This window comes from Scyliorhinus torazame, chromosome 27 (assembly GCF_047496885.1).
Source record: "Scyliorhinus torazame isolate Kashiwa2021f chromosome 27, sScyTor2.1, whole genome shotgun sequence".
Lineage (NCBI taxonomy): Eukaryota > Metazoa > Chordata > Chondrichthyes > Carcharhiniformes > Scyliorhinidae > Scyliorhinus > Scyliorhinus torazame.
The window spans coordinates 8,164,420-8,187,380 of record NC_092733.1 but is presented as its reverse complement, the minus strand read 5'-3'; the positions used below and the strand labels follow the sequence as shown (position 1 = coordinate 8,187,380).

The window sequence follows — 22,961 nt, the reverse complement described above, 5'->3', positions numbered from 1 at the left end:
ATCACACAATATGTATGAAAAGCAGGTACAGCAACCAGTTATCGCCCAGTTTTCCTAACATCCGCCACCAGGAAATTAGGATCCATAATTGAGGATAAGGTGGCTGAACTGCGTGAAAATGCTCAGCTGATGTCGGAAACCAGCAGGAATTTGCTCATGCCTGATGAACCAGAATCCATGTTTTTTTTGAAGAGGCGGCTAAAGTAGCGGATTGAGGAATGTCTATAAAAAGTTAACTTTCACCCATTTCCAATAAAGTTGATGCTATTTTCTGCCCTTTCAGAACTTCACAGCGTCAAGACAGCCTCCAGGCATAAAGATACCTCCAAGCACATGGTGGTCCTCAATCCCATGGAGATCCGCACGTTCCGTATTCACATTCGGCACCAGTAACCATCCACGCTGGGAATAACCAGGAACACGGACATGAGCCAGACAATTAACACAAGGACTTTCCGCACCAGCCCAATCTGTTGTTTTTACACGGGGATGGTGTCATTGACAGGTTTGATTCAGCCGACATTTACCAGATGTTGCCTTTTAATGTGACAATTCCCGCTTTTCATTCCGTCTTCACAAGTGCCTGGCCCTTTTGGGGGGTTCCTTCGCCATTGAATCTTCATCTGTGGGTTAGGCTGCGATCGGCAGCAGATCTGCAAGCAGTCACTGTTCCAGTAACAAAACGGGTAAGGCAATTGCCTGGATTTCAGAATAGAATAGAGTTCTCTCCCCATTCCCATCCTCAATCACACAGTTGCAATGGCCAAATAAAGGGCAGGGACGATCAGATGAAGTATTGGTTCTGTTCTAAGCCAATCTACCCCTCACACCACACGAAGCTGGCAGGTTAAACCTCTGGAAGAATTTTATTAGTTTTGTGTTAGGGGCAGGTTAACAGATTCAATATTTCTTGACCTGGGCCATAGTGTGGCCAGGAAACAATGCTGTAACTGGGAAAATGACAACTTAGAGAAACAACTGTCTTCAGGAACACAGACATCGTGCTCTCCGGGATGAACCCTTGCTAAAAATGCCCGATCCAGCTGAGCGAGGTCCAGCAGCCGCATTGTCCATCAGATTCTGAGGCCAAAGATTCAGATACGTAACGAGGGACTGGGGCAGATGTGCAATGAGTTTCCATGATAATGTGACTACTTTATTAATATTCATGTATTAATGTCAAAGATTGTGAAAAATAGATTTCGGGTTACTTATTGAATGTCCAATGCAATCAGTATTTGTGAAACTTTGCAGGCTGTCTACACTTGTGTGTGATGTAAAACTCCTCAATCTCTGCTACTTTTTATAAGAAAGTGAGCCAAAATGTAATTGGAGCAAAATAAAACTCATCTACTTTAATGCAACAAACACAGGGGCTGGCATCCAGTGAGGGTTAGTAACGGGAGTATGAATTTATTTTATTTTCTCTTTTAAAAAAAAATATATTTTTTAAAAAAATAATAAATTTAGAGTACCCAATTCTCTTTTTCCAATTAAGGGGCAATTTAGCGTGGCCAATTCACCTACCCTGCACATCTTTGGGTTGTGGGGGTGAGACCCATGCAGACACGGGGAGAATGTGCAAACTCCACACGGACAGTGACCCAGAGCCGGGACCGAACCTGGGACCTCGGCGCCGTGAGGCAGCAGTGCTAACCACTGTGCCACCGTGCCGCCCAGTAATGGAGTATAAACCGGTTCAATTTCTTTCTCTGAAAGGAGATCTCGGCCTGAAGAAAGGGGGGAGAAAAAACTTGTATCAAAAGTGACAAATTTAACCAACAGCCTTGCACGTGAGACAGTACCTATTCTTCATTTTCCAACTGCACAGAATTGTAAAGTAGAGAGGGGGGAAAATAGAGGCAATCAGGAACTGCTCTCTTTTTTTCTTTTTTATAAATTTAGAGTACCCAATTTCTTTACCAATTCAGGGACAATTTAGTGTGTCCAATCCACCTACCCTGCACATCTTTGGGTTGTGGGGGTGAGACCCACGCAGCCACGGGGAGAATGTGCAAACTCCACATGGACAGTGACCCGGGGCCGGGATCGAACTCGGTTCCTCGGTGCTGTGAGGTGATTTTTATACAGTTCCACCAGGGTCCAATCTCCATTTCTTGTTTTAAATGTTTTTATTGAAGTATTTCATTTATGACAGGCAAATCCATTAAACATATAATTCAATTACACACACAATCGTAGCAGAAGTTATAAATAAATTATACCATTTCACTGCACATACCCAAAACGTGATTAAAATTTACATTGTGTCAGAACATACCAAAGAACAAAAGGAAGAATGGTCTATACACCACTGGACCCAGTGTGGTAAAGAGCTGGCCCGTTATAACCTGCGATGGATATCCACCGAGTACCACACCCCAGGGGATGAGACCTGGCACGGCTGTCACCCCCTCTGTATAACGGGATTGCTGTGTTTCCCTTTGAGGGCACCTGTGCCCCGGGTGCATTATGAAGACTTCACCTTGTTTCTGTGATGTGGGGGTTCACCCCCATCCCCCCAGCTATTCCCTCCTCCCCGCCCCCCCCCCCCCCCCCCCCCATGGCAGTTCATCCCCTTCCCCCTCCTTAGTCGCTGGACACAAACAGGTCTCCGGAGGCTGGTGAATTGTTTCCATCTGTGGTGGAACCCTTCCTCTGACCCCCTCGATGGCGAATTTCGTTTTTTCTAGTTTTAGGAACTCCACTAGGTTGGAGAGCCATCTGAGGCCCTGGGCGGCGCTGCCAACCTCCATCCGAGCAGGAGTCTCTGCCGGGCAATCAGGGAGGCAAAGGCCGGGGCATCAGCCCCTGTCCCCATAAAGAGCTCCGGATACTCCGGTATCCCGAAGACTGCCACTAAAGGGCATGACTCCATTTTCACCCTCACCACTTTGGACATGGCCTCAAAAAAGGTGGTCCAGAACCCGATAAGCTTGGGTCAGGACCAGAACATGTGGGGGTGGTGACCCGGACCCTCCCTGGCACCGCTTTCATTTATCCTCCGCCTCTGGGAAGGACCCGCTCATGCGCATCCTGGTCAGGTAGGCCCTGAGCACCACCTTTAGCTGTGTAGGCTCAGCCCTGTGAACGAGGAGGTGGCGTTCACCCTGTGCAGTGCTTCGATCAGAGGTCCTCCCCCTATCTCCATGCCCACATCTTCCCTCCCATTTTTCTCCTCTATCGTCCAGCGGGGCCCTTACCTCTTTGAACAGTCATCCATATATATCGGCACATTTACCGTCTCCTAGTTCACCCTGAGCTAATAGTCTGTCCAGTAGGATGTATCTGGGTATGTGGGGGAACGCTTTGGTCTCCTTGTGTAGGAAGTCCCATAGCTGCAGGTATCTGATCTTGTTCCCTTTTGGGAGTTGAAGCTTTTGTGCTAGTTCCCCCAGGGGTGCCTTACGGTCAGCACCCCCCCACTTTGCCATTTCTCCACGCTCTGTAAGTTCCGTCTATTTTCGCCGGGACGTAAGGTTTCTGCAGATGGGGGCCGCAACAGAGTTTGAATTGGTGTCTGAGCTGGTTCCAGGTCCTTAATGTGGCTACTACCACCTGGTTAGAGTATTTGGCTGGAGGGAATGGGAATGGGAGTGGGGGCGGTGGCTAGTGCCTGAAGGGACGTCCCAATACAGAAGTCCTTCCCCACCTGTGCTCTTCCCGTCAGGGAGAGTGGGAGTGACTCCCATCTCCGTAAGTCTCTCTTCACATCCTCCATCAGGCTGGGCAAGTCCCCCCCCCACCCCCCGGAAGATTTATTTGTATCCCAAGACGACCCCAACCTCCCTGAGGAGTTCTGTTATCTTCCTATGCTGGCTAGGGGGTTTGAGATGTAGAGGAAATTATTCGCAATGAGAGACTCTGTGCTCCCTGTCTCCTCTCTGACTGCCACCCCTTCGCTGATCTAAGAGCGATGGCCAGTCGCTCAATTGCCAGGACGAACAGCAGCGGGGACAGCGGGCATTCCTGCCTCGTGCCTCTGTGCAGCTGGGAATACTCGGAGCTGCTGGTGTTTGTCCGTACGCTCGCCATGGAAGCGCTGTGCAGTTCTTTCACCCTGGTCCCTACCTAAACCGTTCCAGCACCTCCGTGAGATACCTCCATTCGACTCTGGCGAAGGCCTTTTCAGCATCCAGGGAGACGATCACTTCTGATGTCTCCTCCCTGGGTGGGGTCATAATCACGTTCAGCAGGCTTCTGATGTGCGCTGTTAGCTGTCTGCCCTTGTCAAACCCGGTCTGATTTTCCGCGGTCACTTCTGACAAGTGGCTCTCCAGTCGCTTCGCCAGAGCTTTCGCCAGGACTTTGGCGTTAGTGTTCAGGAGCGAGATGGGTCTGTCTGACCCACACTGTCGGGTCTTTGTCTTTTTGGGGGTGATCAGTGAGATAGAGGCCTGTGCCAGTGAGGGTCGCCGGACCCGCCCCCTGCTCGACAGCGAGTCATCGAACACCTTCCCGCAGTGTGGGGCCAGTGCTGACGCAAACCTCTAGAAGTCCACCAGGAACCCATCCAGTCCTGGTGTCTTCCCTGACTGTATGGAATTAATGCATTCCCTGATCTCTCCTAGTCCTAGCGGTGCCTCCTCCCCCACAACAGGTATGCCCAGCGCATCGAGGAACTGTTTCACCTTCGAGTACCCCTTTCGGGAAGAATGCCCTACCCCCCACCCCCACCCCGTCCTTTCTTTCCATGCACTAGCCTGCTCGCTAGTTTGGAAAAACGTTTCCTTTTGTTTTCCACCCGGTGTATACTTAACCCCTTCCCCTCTTGTTTCACGTGAGTCCACATTCTCCTTGGTCTCCCTCACTGCTTCTTCCCGAGGCTGTTCTTCTGAATTAACTAATTTGCTGCCTCCAGCCTGTTGAAATATTCTTTGTCCTTGAATGTGATCCATAGCCTTGCCGGGTACAACATGCCGAAGCGCACTTTACTCTTCAACAGTGCGGTTCTGGCCCCATTAAACGTTGCCCGGCGCTTGGCCCGGACGACCCCAATGTCCTGGTATATGCGGATTGTGTGTCCTTCCCACTTGCACGACTACTTGCTCCTCGCCAAGTCCAGAACCCCTTCCTGGTCTTGAAACTTATGAAGTTTCGCAATTGTTGCCCGCGGTGGTTCCCCTGACTTAGGTTTTTGTTGGCTCGACCTGTGGGTCTGGTCCACCTCTTGGGGCTTGGTGAAGCCCTCCTCCCTGACCAGTTTCTCGAGCATTCTCGAGTCGAATTCCGTCGGGTTCTTACCCTCTGCACCCTCCGGTAGCCCGACCATCCACAGGCCTTTGCCAGCGGGGCCCGTTTTCCTGATTGTCCACCTTCCCCTTTAGCGCCTTCTGGGTCATCCTCAACACTAAGCACCTCGGATTCAAGCAAAGCAATCCGTTTGTCCTGTTCGGTGGCTGCCTTCTCCAGGTCCCGCACCATCGCCTCTGGGTCTCCAGTGTCCGCTCTGTCCACTGCTCCTTTTACAGGGGGCCAGCGTGGTCTCTATTGCCGACATGAGGTCGTCTTTCGTCGCTTCTCTGCTTTAATGGCTCAGCGGAGATGAACTCTGTCAGCTTCTGTCGACGATCGGGCCGGAGTTGGCAATCCTGTTGGGTCTGACATGCTCCGACCTGGGTCACCATGCGGGTCCCCCTGCTCTGGGTGGGGGCGGGGGAAGAGATCCCCCTTTCGTGCGGGGGGAAAAGAGATCCCCCTTTCGTGCGACCAGTCAGCTCACGGCCCCCACCGTAAGTCCCCAATCTCCATTTCTCCTCTGGGCTGCAAGTTAAGCAGCTTGGAAATGTTACCTTAGCGCACCCAAATAGGGGAGGTGAAATATGCAACGTGTTTGTATCCCAATCATTGTTCAGCGACTTCCAAGTGGACTTCAGTTGAATCAGGACAGTGTCTATCAATGGTAGGCTCCACTGTCAATAATTGCCACTCAAAGCAAACTACCTGGGGCACGAGACAGAGAGCTCAAGGATGGGAAAATAGTGTCACTTTAAAACAAGAGCTTCTTCAAAACTGCAGTTTAATTAGAAATAAAAATCTTACACTTTACATTTCATATAGGAATTCTGCAGCTACTCACACAGCAAGGAGTTTTTTCAGAGTTCGGCATTTGCATTGTCACTAGCGATACAACCTTTAGCACAGGCTTTAGCGAGATGCAGATACGGGTTTCTATTGGTCAGCCCCCTTGCTGGTCTCTTTCTCTTTGTGATGAGAGTACCGACACCCCTCTCCGTGCGCACAGTTCCCCTGTGATTGGAAAAACAGGTCAGCCAAGAGTAAACAAGTTGAAAGTAATCTACGCAGTGTTGAAAATCTTTCTTACCCTTTAACCGAGCGCTTGAACAAAAAGAATTAAGCTCGAATCGGCAGTGATGGTTGAAATAATTTACCACCCCTGCTGTCTGCAGAAGGATAGTTAACAGTATGGGACAGCGGGGGGCACTTCCCTTTCTCCAGAGATACCAAAACCTTTGCGTCCTGTGTGTGCCTACGCGCTGCCTCCAATACCATCGTGGAGCAGCAGGATTTTAGTGGATGGCAGGGAACGCCCATTTAAGCAGCACGCTGATCCTGGTGTGTCCTTGCCAGAACACAGACAAATCAAACATTCAGCATTTACAAGGTTAGAAATCCAAATGTTACTTGCAGGGTCTGCGGGGTGAGCCACGGCTACACTGCGCAAACTCCACAAGGGAAATGCCCCTGTCCGACTTCCCGAGCAGGGATCTGACCCGATACCTAGGACATAATCGGGAGGTGCTCTTTGTGCATTAGCGCCAATCACGGAGATACCAATACAGTTAAATCAAGTTTCATATCCAAACAAATCCATCTTACCTAAAGCCTTCACTCACCTCTCTGAACTTTTTACAGGGGATAGTTTTCCCATAATCTGGATCGTTGAGCTTTTGTTTCCGTTTATTCTGCAGCCGTTTGCTTTTATCTTCCAACGGTTGGTGAATTCCTCCACTGGGAGATACAAAGCAGAAACGTTTCAACCCATTCGGTCAACTCCTTCAATCGAGAACCGCGGGCTACATCCACCCACCTGGAGTCCCAATCCTATGGATTGTAAGAGCCCGGAGAGTCCTTCCTGTCTATTTCCTTTATCCCCATTTATTTTATTTTATTATTTTTGATCCGTGGGCCCATAATCGGGCGGTGCCTTGAAGCAAAAGGTTCAAAGTCAAAGCAGCCTGTTTGCCAGGACACTGTGCTCCCAGGTTTTGTATTTTGGAGAGGAGAAACCAGAATCCTCGGCACCAAGTGGATCTTAGGAAGCAGCTTTAGAGGGACACTGTTAGATTGGTTAACTGGCAATCGGTGGATTGGCCAGGGACAATGTTCTGACCGACAACAGTTCCTGCATGATCAATCCTTTCTGAGATAATTTAGCAGAAGTGTTTAGACCTTGGAAGTGAAAGGAACTCTCTCTCCCGCTTGCTGTAATGATAGAACTGCTATATTGTTCTGAAAGCAGTGAGTGCCTGGCATATCCTTTGCTGTAAAATGATGCTGAGCCTGCAGAGAAGGTAGACAACCTTGCCAAGGAAAACCATCTCAAGCCTAGAAGGAAGAAGTACCAAAACGAAAACCTGAACGTCAGAAAGACATTGACTGGAAGTCATCCCAGCGCATCAAAGATCCTTATCCTTTTATTTATATTTTCTTTTCCTTTCCACCACCCTTTCCTGTGTGTGTGAGAGAGTGGGGTGAGTTAGGAAGTGGGGGATTGGAAAAGGGTAATAGATACATTTAATTATAATACTGTATATAATAAAAGGTTATTTGTGTTAAGTTACAAACCTGGTGACTGTAGTTTATTGGCTCAACCAAGGACCTCAGGTATTTTAAATAAATTCTAATTTCACCCATGTTGCAACTCTGGGTCAAGTGGGGCTGGAATGACTGCGCACCAGCCCAGGGAGCCATGGCAACCTGCGCCGGATTCTCTACCCTGCCCCGACCCGCCGGCGGGATTCTCCGTTACGCTGGCTGGTCAAAGGGGTTTCCCATTGTGGGGCAGCCCCACGCCGTCGGGAAAACCCCAGGCGCCGGCAAAACGGAGAATCCCGCCCCCTGTATAGGGCAAACTCTCCACCCACATTTGCTGGTAAAGAGATGGCTATTGAGGGAATGTTGCTGTCAGAGTTTGTCTGTCTCGGAATCCTTGCACTACACACTCCCAAGGAAAGCCCTGCTCCTGCTCATTATAAGACACACCGTCTCATAACACGAATACATGGCATTCCTCACAGCCTGGAGGGAGTGAGCACAGAGTGAGACGGCGCAACAAGAAAGTGGAGCAAGGTTGGTGAGGGCTAAGAAGCGGACTCTGCTAAGAGGACATCCAGAGAGAGGACTGAAGGGCGTGCTGGTAAATCACAGCTTGTCGCGTGTGTTTGTTGGGTTGTGAGTAAGGAACTGCAGGGGGGGGGGGGGGGGAGAACACAGAGGGCAGCTGGAGTTCCCCCCCCTCACCCAACCCTGGGATGATGTGAAAAACGATCACTGAGCCAGCAGCGAGCTCACACACAGGGACGTCAGGCAGGCAGTACAGGCACAAATACGTCTTGAATCTGCAAGAAGCAAATATATTAAGTCCCCACTGCTCCCCTACCAACCCAACGCAGCTCCCACCAACCACAAGGCAGAGCTCATTCCCAGCTGGAATCTTACCCGGCTCGGGCCCTCGCCTTAGGTCCCCAGTTGGCTTCTGGATTTTCCTGGAAGCGTTTTAGCCCTTGCTTCCTGGATTTGGGATTGGCATCTTCCCGGATATCGAAGCAGGCCTGTAGACTGAGAAACACAAGGTAGAATAGAAGCTAGTTGGAAGGGGAGAGGTTTACACTGCGGGGAACAGAACAGGACTTATTCTGAAGACATTGGAGTCGTGGAAAAGGGAAGCATAATTGGCAACGCCCATAAATCCAAAAGCAAATTCCCATCAGGGCATAGGGCAGCATTGTGGTTAGCACAATTGCTTCCCAGCTCCAGGGTCCCAGGTTTGATTCCCCGCTTGGGTCACTGTCTGTGCGGAGTCTGCACTTCTCCCCGTGTGTGCGTGGGTTTCCTCCGGGTGCTCCGGTTTCCTCCCACAGTTCAAAGATGTGCAGGTCAGGTGGATTGGCCATGATAAATTGCCCTTAGTGTTCCAAAAAGGTTAAGTGAGGGTTGCTGGGATAGGGTAGCTACATGAGCTTGAGTGGGTTGCTCTTTGTAAGGGCCGGTGCAGACTCGATGGGCCGAATGGCCCCTTCTGCACTGTAAATTCTATGATCAGGAAACAGCCGCACACAATTCCACCTCAGTCAGGGTGGGATTAGAATTATCACAGCAATCCTGGATGTTGGAATAGTGCTTCCCAAACTCTTTCCCAGTGGGACTCGATTGAATGCCCCAGGCAAGTGACCGCAATGAGAATTCTGGGGTACGAGACCTAATGTTTAGGGCAGCATTTATTGCCCATTCCTAATTGCGGGGTATGTTTCGGGGAGGGGGAATGGGGTGGGTGGAGACTGAGATTTGTGTGACGCACAGTGTTTAAACTGCAGGATTTTCCCTTAAAAAAAAAAAAAAGGTGATTTTTTGCAGCAGGAATCGGGCCTCAAGAATCTGTCCGTTCGGGCACACTCTCCGTTTAAAAAAGCGGGAGCATTTAAAGGGGGCCTTGCAGCTATCAACAATCCCGGGGACTCCGCAGTTTTGGGAATACTTCCAGAATGGAGTTATTGACGAATCAGTGATCAGTCTCGATCGGACCCAGGCAGGGAATTCCCCCTCTGCTGAAAAACTTTGGAATTGTATCCCAAAATTGCTCGTTCCTCATCTCTCAGCCTACTGTACTGCTTATAGAACATACAGTGCAGAAGGAGGCCATTCGGCCCATCGAGTCTGCACCGACCCACTTAAGCCCTCACGTCCACCCTATCCCCATAACCCAATAACCCCTCCTAACCTTTTTTGGACACTAAGGGCAATTTATCATGGCCAATCCACCCAACCTGCACATCTTTGGACTGTGGGAGGGAAACCGGAGCACCCGAGGAAAACCCACGCAGACACGGGGAGAGAACGTGCAGACGTCCGCACAGACAGTGACACAGCGGGGAATCGAGCCTGGGGACCCTGGAGCTGTGAAGCCACAGTGCTAGCCACGTGTGCTACCGTGCTGCCCATTATGCTTTCTGAACAGAAATCGATTTTGTATCTGATCGAATCAATGCCAAGTGCTTCGAGCAACTCCCTCAGAAATCTGTTCCACAGACTCTGAACTTGTACAGAGCGTAGGTCCTGCCTCTGCTGTGGGACTGTTTAAACTGGAAAGACAGGGCACTGAATGGATTTTAAACTGAATGCACGTGCCTGGCCGGAGAGATTTGATTGGAGGATGGTAGCCCCCAGAGAAACGATATCTCTCATTTTTGAAAGTGATTTAAATAAATCAAACTCTTGTTTCAATAATCAGAAACTAAGAACAAGGACCAAAGAAAAAATTACAGCACAGGAACAGGCCCTTCGGCCCTCCAAGCCTGCGCTGATCCAGATCCTCTATCTAAAACTGTCGCCTATTTTCTAAGGATCTGTATCCCTCTGTTCCCCCGCCCATTCATGTATCTGTCTAGATGCATCTTAAATGATGCTATCGTGCCCGCCTCTACCACCTCTGCTGGCAATGCATTCCAGGCACCCACCACCCTACTGCGTAAAGAACTTTCCACGCACATCTCCCGTAAACTTTTCCCCTCTCCCCTTGAACTCGTGACCCCTAGTAATTGAGTCCCCCACTCTGGGGAAAAAGCTTCTTGCTATCCACCCTGTCTATACCTCTCAAGATTTTGTAGACCTCAATGAGGTCCCCCCTCAACCTCTGTCTTTCTAATGAAAATAATCCTAACCTACTCAACCTCTCTTCATAGCTAGCGCCCTCCATACCAATTAACATCCTGGTGAACCTCCTCTGCACCTTCTCCAAAGCATCCACATCCTTTTGGTAATGTGGCGACCAGAACTGTGTGCAGTATTCAAATGTGGCCGAACCAAAGTCTTATACAACTGTAACATGACCTGCCAACTCTTGTACTCAATACCCCTTCCGATGAAGGAAAGCATTGCCGTATGCCTTCTTGACTCTCCAAGAAGGGATTGAGATTCAATTAAAGGTCGTGTGTACAATCAGGACGTTGGCAGTGTTGGCAAGTTCAAGAGGAAATGCAATAGATGTTTGATCATGGATAAGGAGCCTAAGATCATAGAATTTACAGTGCAGAAGGAGGCCATTCGGCCCATTGAGTCTACACCGGCTCTTGCAAAGAGCACCCTACCGAAGCTCACACCTCCACCCTATCCCCATAACCCAGTAACCCCACCCAATCATAAGGTCAATTTTGGACACTTAAGGGCAATTTAGCAGGGACCCAGTGATCAGGCTGCAGTGATTTTCAAACTGCCCTCAAGTCTACGATAGTATCTCACGTCCTGTTAGGAGCACACGTGCTGCCCCGTTGATTGAGCTCTCCAACTTTCCGCACATCCTCACATTTCTCCATAGCTCGGCAAATGTTTCCTTTTTTCGAGAATTTATCCAATTATGAACAAATTAATTCATTATTTTTTTGTAAATTAAATAAATTTATTAGAGCACCCAATTATTATTTCCCCATGTGGCCAATCCACCTAACCTGCACATCTTTGTGTTGTAGGGGTGAGACCCACGCAAACACGGGGAGAATGTGCAAACTCCACAACGGGACAGTACCCCGTGGCCGGGATTTGAACCTGGATCCTACAAATTCATTCATTGATGAAGCTGCTTCCACCTCCCTTTCAGGCAGTGCATTCCAGACCACATCTCGGTGAACGAAAGGTTTCCAGCAAGTTCACAAGCTAAAACAGCTCAGAACCCCCAATCTCCCTTCATTATCAACATCTTGTAGACTTCTGGGTGAGCGGGGCCCAGGAATAGACCTTGTGATCCCACACAGGACCGGTTCAGATTCTGACAGGTCTCCAATTCAGACAGGTCAGATTCAGACAGGTCCTCCAATGTTCAAAGAAGATGAGCAGCCACTGTGGGGAGAATTGTTCCTCTCAGGTTATGGCATCCTTGGGATTTGCCAATGGGCACTGGATACTCTCAGGGCCTTTGCCGGGTAATGATCCTTCACATCAGAGCTAAACATTGGGCAGCATCTGTAATCATGGCCAATCTGCAACCAACAGGAGTCTACAGGACAAAGAGCAAGAACACTGACCGATTGGTTTCACTGTTATAAGGACTAGGAGCAGGAGTAGGCCATCTGGCCCCTCGAGCCTGCTCCGCCATTCAATGAGATCATGGCTGATCTTTTTGTGGACTCAGCTCACTTTCCTGCCTGAACACCATAATCCTTTATTCTTCAAAAAAACTAACTATCTTTAATCTTGAAAACATTTAATGAAGGAGCCTCACTGCTTGACTGGGCAAGGAATTCCATAGATTCACAACCCTTTGGGTGAAGAAGTTCCTCCTAAACTCAGTCCTAAATCTACTTTCCCTTATTTTGAGACTATGCCCCCTAGTTCTGCTTTCACCCGCCAGTGGAAATAACCTGCCCGCATCTATCCTATCCCCCTTCATAATCTTATATGTTTCTATAAGATCCCCCCCCCCCCCCCCCCCCGCTTCCTTCTAAATCCCAACGAGTACAGTCCCAGTCTACTCAACCTCTCCTCGTAATCCAACCCCCTCAACTCTGGGATTAACCTAGTGAATCTCCTCTGCACACCCTCCAGTGCCAGTACGTCCTTTCTCAGGTAAGGAGATCAAAACTGAACACAATACTCCAGGTGTGGCCTCACTAACACCCAGGGCAGCACGGTAGCATAGTGGGGTTAGCACAATTGCTTCACAGCTCCAGGGTCCCAGGTTCGATTCCGGCTTGGGTCACTGTCTGTGCGGAGTCTGCACGTTCTCCCAGTGTGTGTGTGGGTTTCCTCCGGGTGCTCCGGTTTCCTCCCACAGTCCAAAGATGTGCAGGTTAGGTGGATTGGCCATGATAAATTGCCCTTAAGTGTCCAATAATTGCCCTTAGTGTTGGGTGGGGTTACTGGGTTATGGGGATAGGGTGGAGGTGTGGGCTTGGGTTAGGGTGCTCTTTCTAAGAGCCCGGTGCAGACTCGATGGGCTGAATGGCCTCCTTCTGTACTGTAAAATTCTAATTCTATGATTACACAGTTGCAGCATAACCTCCCATATGCCCTATCCCAGGCTGGGGGGGGGCGGCATTGAGGTAATTTGTAACAGCCCTGCTCTCACCCGAACAGTGACCCCCATACTCAGCGCGGAGCAGGGGCCAGGAATAGATCTGGTGATCCCCACACAGACCGGTGCGTTTACCAACCCTGACAGCAAACAACTTACACGGGCTCTTTGCTGAGGATTCGAAAGGCAGGACTGCTCGGAGACAGCTTCTCTCGCTTCACTGGGTGTAACTTCTCCTGCAGCAGAAAGAGGATTCAGATTAACTCTCTTAACACTCAGAAAATACACAGTCGCCTCAAAATCGGGTGTACAAAACTCCTTGCTCTCACATGTTTCATTCTTATTTCACTGCATCTCACATCTGACCATTAACAAAATGTCACTCAGGACATGTACAGATCCGCCACCCTACCCAGCACCTCATGGATGTCCCAGATCACGGCAGACGGTGCATCAGTTTTAACAGCTTTTTTGGAAGCATGCGAGAGGGGATACTCGATAGCCAGCGTGAAGTAAGGCAGACCTGAATAATGGGGGGGGGGGGGAGAACAGAGAGATTGAAATCATTCCTCAATATATAATCCCATTCAGCACATATTCATAGAAGAAAAAAGCAGACGCTGGAATCTTAAACAAAATGCTGGATAATCACAGCAGGTGGGGTCGGACAGCATCTGTGGCGAGAGAGAGAAGGGAGCTAACATTTCAAAGGTTTGAGAAAGAGTCATCCAGACTCGTACCAGCCTCCCCGAACAGGCGCCGGAATGTGGCGACTAGGGGCTTTTCACAGTAACTTCATTTGAAGCCTACTTGTGACAATAAGCTATTTTCATTTCATTTCATTTCAGACTCGGAACGTTCGCTCCCTTCTCCTCTCCACAGATGCTGTCAGACCTGCTGAGATCCAATATTTTCTGTTTTAGCTCATATTCACCTTTACTTAGTTTTAATTGTTCAAGGGATTGAGGGGGGGGTAGTTGGCATTTACAAAGATCATCATTTTGCACTCAAAAGGTTGGAAATGAAAAACCGATCCACTCTTTCTCAACAACTGAAATTAAAACACTTCCCAGGGCAGGGAGAGCACGGACTGACTGAGATCAGGCAATGCTCTTATTGAAGGTACACGATTGAAGGGCCGAAACGCCTACACCTGCTCCTCAGGTTCCTTGTTCCTAAACACTGTCGCCATCAAACATGCCCACGGCAAGGTACAGCATGGTCAAATTCAGAGTAAATCGCCCTCTACGCTTTGTCCCATTAAACCCGAATCATCCGACAAACCAACCCTTTCTGTTGTCCTTTCCGAAACACTAACTGGTGCTTATTCGTGTTGAATTATGACGATGCTAATGTACAATTTAGAAGCCACTCTGCCCCGGAGCCACTCTGCCCCGGCAAAGGAAAAACACCGTTTATCACACTTGCCAATTGTGTTGGATTTGAAACCAGTGCCGAGAATTGGAAGCACAAAATACTAACCCTGTAAATCCCCCTCCCCTCCCAGCCATTTACAGCGTCTACGTTAAATGTTCATCACCTACAATAACCGCTGAGGCGATTAATTTTACCCCATTCCCCATTGTCCAAATCCATGGCTGCTCCTTTCTGCCCTGCCCAGAGAGTATCTCAATCCCACACTATCCCTTTTCCCATGTTCACAACCCAACAATACCCCATATCTCCGAGCGGCAGCCATCTCACCAGTGCCTCGGCAATGCCCACGTAAAATAGACCGCCAGTCACTCAAACAATACAAAACAAAAGGCACATATACCTTAATGAGCTTCGCAGACAGTCCACCCCTCTGGGACGAGGAATACCAAGGTGCCTCCAAACCCCCCCCACACGCACACGCACGCACACATACATACACAGCTTCAAGGTTACAATCTCTAAAATTTTAGCACAGAAACTGCCAGGGATCACCAAAGCCAACTTTCTTCATTTATTCTGCACCCTTATTAAAAGCCCTACCTCATCTGCAGGAGGGAAGGAGTGTTACTCCGGATAACACTGCTCAGGTGGTCCATGGTGTGATACAGAGGACAGTCGGGTAACTCCTGCCAAAGAGAAACCAGTTTCAAGTGAAACTGAAAATGGCTGGCTGGCTTGGCAGCAGAACGAGGTGATCTGTCATATTACCCACCATCCGACAGTAAATAGGGCGGCACTCAAACCCACAACAACAGCAACAACTCGGAACTACGGGAAAAGTTCAATCAGAGGAAAAGGATGCTGAATCGGCAAAGGAGCCGGGTGATCAAAGACTTTGTCACAAGAGTGGGTCTGAAAAGGAGAAGATGGAGCAAGCGAGGGAGTTCCTGAGCACAGGATGGAAGTGACTAAGGGAGCAGCTGTCTGTGACGCGGTGGGGGTGGGGTGACAAAGGGAACAGGATGAGGGTCCTCAAGAGACCCGAGAATCAAACGGAGAGTTGTTGGTGGGAGTGGGGGGGTTTGCAGAGTTATGGAGGGGCGAGGCCATGGAGAACAAGAATTACATCTAGAGGTCTTGTGGAACCAGGATCTAACATACATCAACAAGCACGAGGGTGATGGACAAGCACAGAGGACATGGTTTGGATGAGCTCAATGTTACAGGGGGAAGGGAATGAAGATGGGAAAGGATATTTAGGAGGCGAGTATAGTGGGGAAGGGATGGTGACAGATAACATTCTAGAGATGGAGATAGACGAACTTTATGGCAGAGAGGATATGGAGTTTGATCAGGAATCAATGAGATGCTGAGGGAGGGGAATGTAAACAGTAGAAAAGGTATCAAATTTGCTGAAATTATGCCGTCAGTATTTCCAATGTTCTATGCTATAAAATTGATGGCCCGATTGGTTTACTCAGCATTTTTCTCTCTTTGAGACGTGTCTATGTTCCTCTCGCCCTCTGCTTCCAATCCGCTGGCCATGGTGCTGGCGGTTAGCTTGGAAAAATGTCTTCTGCAGGTGATTGGGTAGAATCACACGGGGTTTGTTAAGGGTATGCAGTTGTCTTCGAACGGGCGCCTTTTGTTAAATATGGTGCTCTCCCCATCAGAGGGGAGGGGGCTGGAGGTGGTGGGTGCGCTGGACTCGGAGAAGGCATTTGACCGTGTAGAGTGGAGCTCTTAGTTTACGGCGTGGGTCAATTGTTATAGAGGGAACCGAAGGCGAGTGTGCGCATGAACAAGGTGAATTGATGTTGATGGGGGGGGGATCATGAGGGCAGCATGGTAGCATTGTGGATAGCACAATTGCTTCACAGCTCCAGGGTCCCAGGTTCGATTCCGGCTTGGGTCACTGTCTGTGCGGTGTCTGCACATCCTCCCCGTGTGTGCGTGGGTTTCCTCCGGGTGCTCCGGTTTCCTCCCACAGTCCAAAGATGTGCAGGTTAGGTGGATTGGCCGTGATAAATTGCCCTTAGTGTCCAAAATTGCCCTTAGTGTTGGGTGGGGTTACTGGGTTATGGGGATAGGGTGGAGGTGTTGACCTTGGTTAGGGTGCTATTTCCAAGAGCCGGTGCAGACTCGATGGGCCGAATGGCCTCCTTCTGCACTGTAAATTCTATGCAGGGCCCCAAAATTGCCACTTTTTATTTTCCCAATTAAGGGGCAATTTAGTGTGGCCAATCCTGCACATCTGTGTGTTGTGGAGGTGAGACCCACGCAGACACGGGGAGAATGTGCAAACTCCACACGGACGGTGACCCCGGGGCCGGGATCGAAGCCGGGTCTGCGGCGTCGTGACGCAGCAGTGCTAGCCACCGTGCCACCCGCTGAATTGCCAGTATTGAGTGGTAGGGTTTATCCCAGAGTTGGAAAGATTAAGGGAACGAGAAATGTTTCCACTCAGAAAAGGACAGTTCGGAGGTGAACTGCTTCATAAAATTGCTGCACCATTTGTCCATATCACAGCAGAGACAATGGGCCGAATGGCCACCTGTTTTGCTGCGCCATTACTGGGCCTTGAATAGTAACCCCTGACACCTGATGTTCGAGAATATGCCGAGCAGCTATACAAATGCAACATGTTTATTCCTCAAGCATCTTGTCATCTACCCAAGGATCTGCTCAGATCTTCCCTCTGTTGTTCTCCCCAACACAACTTGGTCCATTTAGCCGGTAAGGGAATATTCCACAAACTCACCTCTTTGACCATACTGAGCATACCCAGTATCCTGTCTGAAGTCTTGAACCGCTTTGGGTTGTGTTCCACTGATTGGAGAACTCTTTTGACAAAGCCCTGGTCATGGATTGGCTCAGCCCAGATGGGACCACCAAGCTGCAACCAGAAGAGAAACATAATCGTCCACACACCAAATAAAAATCGCCATGTGGTTCATTCTTCCCCCCCCCCCGGTGAACACACACCTTGACACAGGCTTCTCTATCTTCCCTCTTCCAGTCTCACCTCTAACCTCGCCTGAGGTGCGGTGACCCTCAGGTTAAATCACCACCAGCCAGCTCTCTCCCTCAAAGTGGAAATCAGCCTCTGCCCATCTGGGACTCTGATGACTTTACTTCATGCGCCGAAGTTGAAGGTCAGCGGACTATTTGACCACAAGGTGCACTCCATTACTAACAAACATCACTAGATTGTGGAATTTAGAGCATTGAACCAGGCCTTTTGATCCCACTGCTTTATGCTGGACACAAGCCACCTCCCACCATACATATCATCAGTAAAGGACTGACACACTGGGCCTATCTTCAAAAAAGGGTGGTTGCGTGGTGACCCAGAGGTCTTTAAAATCATAGAATTCCTACAGAGCTGAAGGAGGCCATCGAGTCTGTACCGACCCCATGAAAGAGCACCCTACCCAGCCCCACTCCCCTGCCCTAGCCCTGTAACCCCACCTAGCCTTTGGACACTAAAGGGCAATTTAGCGCAGCCAATCCACCTAACCCGCACATCTTTGGACTGTGGGGAGGAAACTGGAGCACCCGGGGGAAACCCACGCAGACACGGGGAGAACATGCAGACTCCACACAGACAAGATCAGAATCAAACCCGAGTCCCTGGCTCTGTGAGGTAGCAGTGCTAACCACCGTGCCGTCCACAAAACTGATTAAAGGCCTTCATCGCAGGGGCCATAGAGAGAACGTTTCCTCGTGGGGAAAGAGCATAACTAGAAAATAAGAGAAGTCACCTAGAAATCCAATCGGGAATTCGAAAGAAGCCTCAATGGAAAATGTGGAAATGGCAGTTGAATTGTATTTTGCATCTGCCTGTCATGTGAGAGTGCCTTTAAGAAATGGGTGTTTATAAATGGTGTCATGCAAGTGTGCCTTTAAGAAATGGATGTGTAAGCAATGTACCTTTAAGAAAACAGTGATGTCAGAGAGTGGGTGGGGCTGGGCTTTAGGTCAGCCATTTAGCAGGTTTTTAGTTTCAGTTTAAAAGCAGTGTCTGTGTGTTTCCAGGGAGCTGAACGTTTTGCAGTTTGGTTTTGCTGAGAGCAACTAAAAAGTGCCTGGCTGGTTTTGCTGAGAGCAGGTTAAAAGTAGAAAGCCAGTTTGCGACAGTCTGTGCCTTTCTACAGAAAATATATATATCCTTTAACCTGATGTGATGCTGTTTAAAGGTGTTAAGTCTCTTGGAAGTTTGAAGGAACAGTTTAAGGAATGATATACTGTTGCAATATTTTCTGAGTTATCTTTGAAGTAAGGGGTGTTAAGAGATCCAATGTTTATTTAAGATGTTAAGTCGAGTTCATGGAATAAACAGTGTTTTGTGTTTAAAAACCCACATATCCATAATTGTAATCCCACACCTAGGGAAAAAGCCGTGTGCTCGGAAAAGCAACAAATCCATTAAAGGGGGAGGTTGGTTGAACTCCATGATACATTTTGAGGTTCTGAAAAGCCTCGCCCAAAACAATGGGTATGTATATAAATATCTGTAGGGAGAGTACCTTTAAGAAATGGGTGTTTACTACTGCAGTGATGTCAGAGAGTGGGTGGAGCTGGGCTGTCTGTCAGCTTTTTACTTTCATTTTTGAGCAGGCTGCAGGAAGTGTTTTAGTTTCGTTTTCAGTGTTGGAGCTGAAGCCAGGCAGAGCAGGTGTACTGTTGATCTCTCTGCCATGAAAAGACTGTCTCTTGATCATTTGGTGAATTCAGAATTATAAATGTTCTCAGTAGTGAATGTAAACCTGATGTGCTTCTGTTAAAAGGTGCTTTGTTTGTCTGGATGTTGTTTGGGAAGTTATTAAGGATTACTTAGTGTTGTATTCTTTGGGGGTTGTATTTGAATTGATGGTTGCTAAGATGTTCACTGTATGTTGTAAAAAGGTTAACTTGAGTTCATAGAATAAACATTGTTTTGCTTTAAAAAATACTTTTCCATTTCTGCTGTCCCACACCTGTAGAGTGGGCCGTGTGCTCCCCGCACCACAATCTATTAAAAGTTGTGGGTCAGGTGAACTCCATGATACACTTTGGGGTTCTCTAATCCCCGGCCCACAACATTGCCTTCACTGTGGAGAATACAGAGAACATTCCAGAAATAACTGTGAATCAGGAGGTGAACGGGAGGGAGGAATTTAAAACAATTACAATCACCAGGGAAAGGGTACTGAGAAAATTATTAAAAGCTGATAATTCCCCAGGTCCCGTTGGATCTTAAAATACTTGGCTGCTGAGATAGTGGATGCATTGGGGTTAATTTTCCAAAATTCCCTGGGATTCTGGAAAGTCTTGGAAAACAGCAACTAGGATTTCTCTATTCCAGGTGTAAGGGAAAGCAGGAAACTAAAGACCAGTTAGCGTAACATCTGTCATTGGGAAATTGCTGCAATCTATTATTGAGGTGATATATATTGGGACACTTGGAAAACCTCAATGCAATCAAGCAGAGTCAACATGGTTTTGTCAGGGAAATCATGTTTGACTAATTTAGAGGAGTTCATTAAGTACCAGGCAATGCGGATAAAGGGAAATCTGTGGATGTGTTGAACTAGGATTTCCAGAAGGCATGTTATAAAATGCCACATCAAAAGTGATTGTGTAAAATAAGAGCTTGTGGTGTAGGGGGCAACATATTTGCATGGATGCAGGGTTAATTAGCTAACAGGAAACAGGGTAGTAATAAATGGGTCATTTTCAGGTTGGGAAGGTGTGACGAGTGGAGTGGCAGAGGGCTGAGCATTGAGGCTTCAACTACTTACAATTTATATCAATGACTTAGATGTTATGGTTGATAAATTTGGTAATGACACCAAGATGGGTGGGAAAGTAAGTTGTGAAGAGCGTGCATGCTAAGTGATACAGACAGGTTACGTGAGCAGGGAAAATGTTGGCAGAGGGAGTGTAATGCTGGATGATGTGAACTTGTCCACTTTGGCAGGAAGAATAGAAAAGCAGCGGATTAATGAAATGGGAAGAGATTGCAGAGGGATCTGGATGCCGTGGTACATGAATCACACTAAGTTAGCACACAGGTACAACAAGTGGTTGGGAAAGCCAATGGAATGCTGGTGTTTAATGCAAGGGGAATGGAGTGGAAAACCAGGGGTGTTTTTCTAGAGTCGTACATGGTGTTGGCGGGAATACATATGGGTAGCGGCAAACGCAGAAAGGCTCGGGGAGTCTGGCAGCATCTGTGGAGAGGGAAACAGAGTTAACGTTTCGAGTTCGTCTGACTTTTCTTCGGAATGTTTTATTCCAGAGTGCAGTATTTAGTTTGATCACCTTATCTAAGAAAGGATATAAGTGCGTTAGGAGAAATTCAGAGAAGGTTAATTCGACTGACACCAGGCATGGGGTGGGGCGGATGGGGATTATCTTATCAGCAAAGGTGAGACAGGCTGGACCTGTATCTATTGGGGTTTCGGAGAACGAGAGGCGATCATATTGAGGGGACTAGTCAGGGTCGATGCTGACAGGATGACCCCCTCCCCTTGTGGGAGATCAGAACGAGGGGACACGGTTTAAAAATAAGGGGTCTCACATTTAAGACGGGGATGAGGAGGATTTCTTCTCTCAGAGGGTCGTGAGTCTTTGGAACTTTATTCTCCAGAGAGCGGCGGAGGCTGCGGGTCAATGAACATTTAGAAGGTAGAGGTAGATGGGTTCTTGACTAACAAAGGAGTCAAAGGTCATCGCGGGTAGGCAGGATTGTGGAGGTGGGGGGTCACGATCAGATCAGCCCCTCACACCGGCATGATCGTTTGGTCCCGGGGATTTTCACAGTAACTTCATTGCTGTGTTATTGTAAGCCTACTTGTGACAGTAAAGATTATTATTAAACAAGTTATTCAAATCTAGCAGTCAGATATTTTGATACAATACATAAAGCACGATCAATACACACAAGAAGGTTACATGAAACGACCAATCTCTGAGCTGTGTATCCTATGTAATATTATGCAACCCTTATTTAATATTATCAACATAACTTTCTATCTCTTTCTCAGAGTTTAATTGGCTTCACCTTAAATGTACCCATGTTATTCACCTCAACCAATCCACATAATAGCAGACACCACATTCTAACTACACTGGTGATAAGGAAGTTTCTCTTGTATTCCCAACTGGATTTTTTGACTGCATGTCTCCTAGTTTTAGTCCCCCTCTGTTCCACTCACCCCGTCACCAACACACTCACAAATGGAAACATCTTTTTTCACTCCACCTCACAGAATGACTAAGAGGTGTGGCTTGTACCCCCCCCCCCCACAATACCGGTGTTGACAAGAAATATCAACAATATTAGTGATGGGAGTGGAATGTGCAAATCTAGTATAGACGGGATGGTGTCATATTGCAGAACAAGCTGGAAAATTTGCATTGATGCAAACTCAGGAAATCTACGTCAAGTGGTTAGTGTCGTGGCTGAATGACAGAAATCCCTCGCGAGTTGGTTCGCAGACGGAGTTAGTCTCAGGTCGTCAGAAATGTGAACACCTGAGTCTTTAGTTTTCACTGCTTTTGAGGTCAATTATAGTCTTCTAACATTTATAAGTTTGTTATTGCAATCTTCACATTATGGCAGAATACACACACCACAAAAACATCCTATTTGGCCCATCTAGTCAGCACTGACACACGTGCGCGTCTCTTCATTTCCCTACTGGATTTAACTAACTATTGTTTCTCTCTTTTCTGGAGTCTGGAGAGGAATAACACCAACAGGTATTGGAATTAAAGAGAAATGTCGCTTCTATGCTGGAGTAACGAACAAACACTTCAACTCGCTCTAGGGTCTGTGCCATGCACGCTGGGATACATGGAACATAGAACATTACAGCGCAGTACAGGCCCTTCTGCCCTCGCTGTTGCGCTGCCCGGTGAAACCACTCTAAAGCCCATCTACACTATTCCCTTATCATCCATATGTCTATCCAATGACCATTTGAATGCCCTTAGTGTTGACTAGTCCACTGCTGTTGCAGGCAGGGCATTCCATGCCCTTACTACTCTCTGAGTAAAGAACCTACCTCTGACATCTGTCCTTTATCTATCTCCCCTCAATTTAAAACTATGTCCCCTCGTGCTAGACATCACCATCTGAGGAAAAAAGCTCTCACTGTCCACCCTATCCAATCCTCTGATCATCTTGTATGCCTCAATTAAGTCACCTCTTAAACTTCTTCTCTCTAACGAAAACAGCCTCAAGTCCCTCAGCCTTTCCTCATAAGATCTTCCCTCCATACCAGGCAACATTCTGGTAAATCTCCTCTGCATCCTTTCCAATGCTTCCACATCCTTCCTATAATACGGC

The 22,961-nt window shown here is 48.1% G+C and overlaps 2 protein-coding genes across 2 annotated transcripts in view; one reads left to right on the top strand and one right to left on the bottom strand.

Moving 5' to 3' along the window:
* Positions 1-1,368, top strand: part of man2b1 (mannosidase, alpha, class 2B, member 1) — a 91,424-nt gene extending 90,056 nt beyond the window's left edge. The window contains exon 24 of the mRNA XM_072490882.1: positions 284-1,368. Within this exon, the coding sequence (XP_072346983.1) occupies positions 284-393 (110 nt within the window). The 3' untranslated portion in view covers positions 394-1,368. The remainder of the gene's footprint in view (positions 1-283) is intronic.
* A 4,634-nt stretch (positions 1,369-6,002) lies between these two features.
* The window catches only part of trmt1 (tRNA methyltransferase 1), a 56,243-nt gene continuing 39,284 nt past the window's right edge, over positions 6,003-22,961 (bottom strand). The window contains 9 exon segments of the mRNA XM_072490884.1: positions 6,003-6,249; positions 6,858-6,972; positions 8,683-8,802; positions 13,406-13,482; positions 13,659-13,670; positions 13,672-13,734; positions 13,736-13,769; positions 15,224-15,309; positions 17,385-17,519. Of these exon segments, the coding sequence (XP_072346985.1) occupies positions 6,172-6,249; positions 6,858-6,972; positions 8,683-8,802; positions 13,406-13,482; positions 13,659-13,670; positions 13,672-13,734; positions 13,736-13,769; positions 15,224-15,309; positions 17,385-17,519 (720 nt within the window). The 3' untranslated portion in view covers positions 6,003-6,171.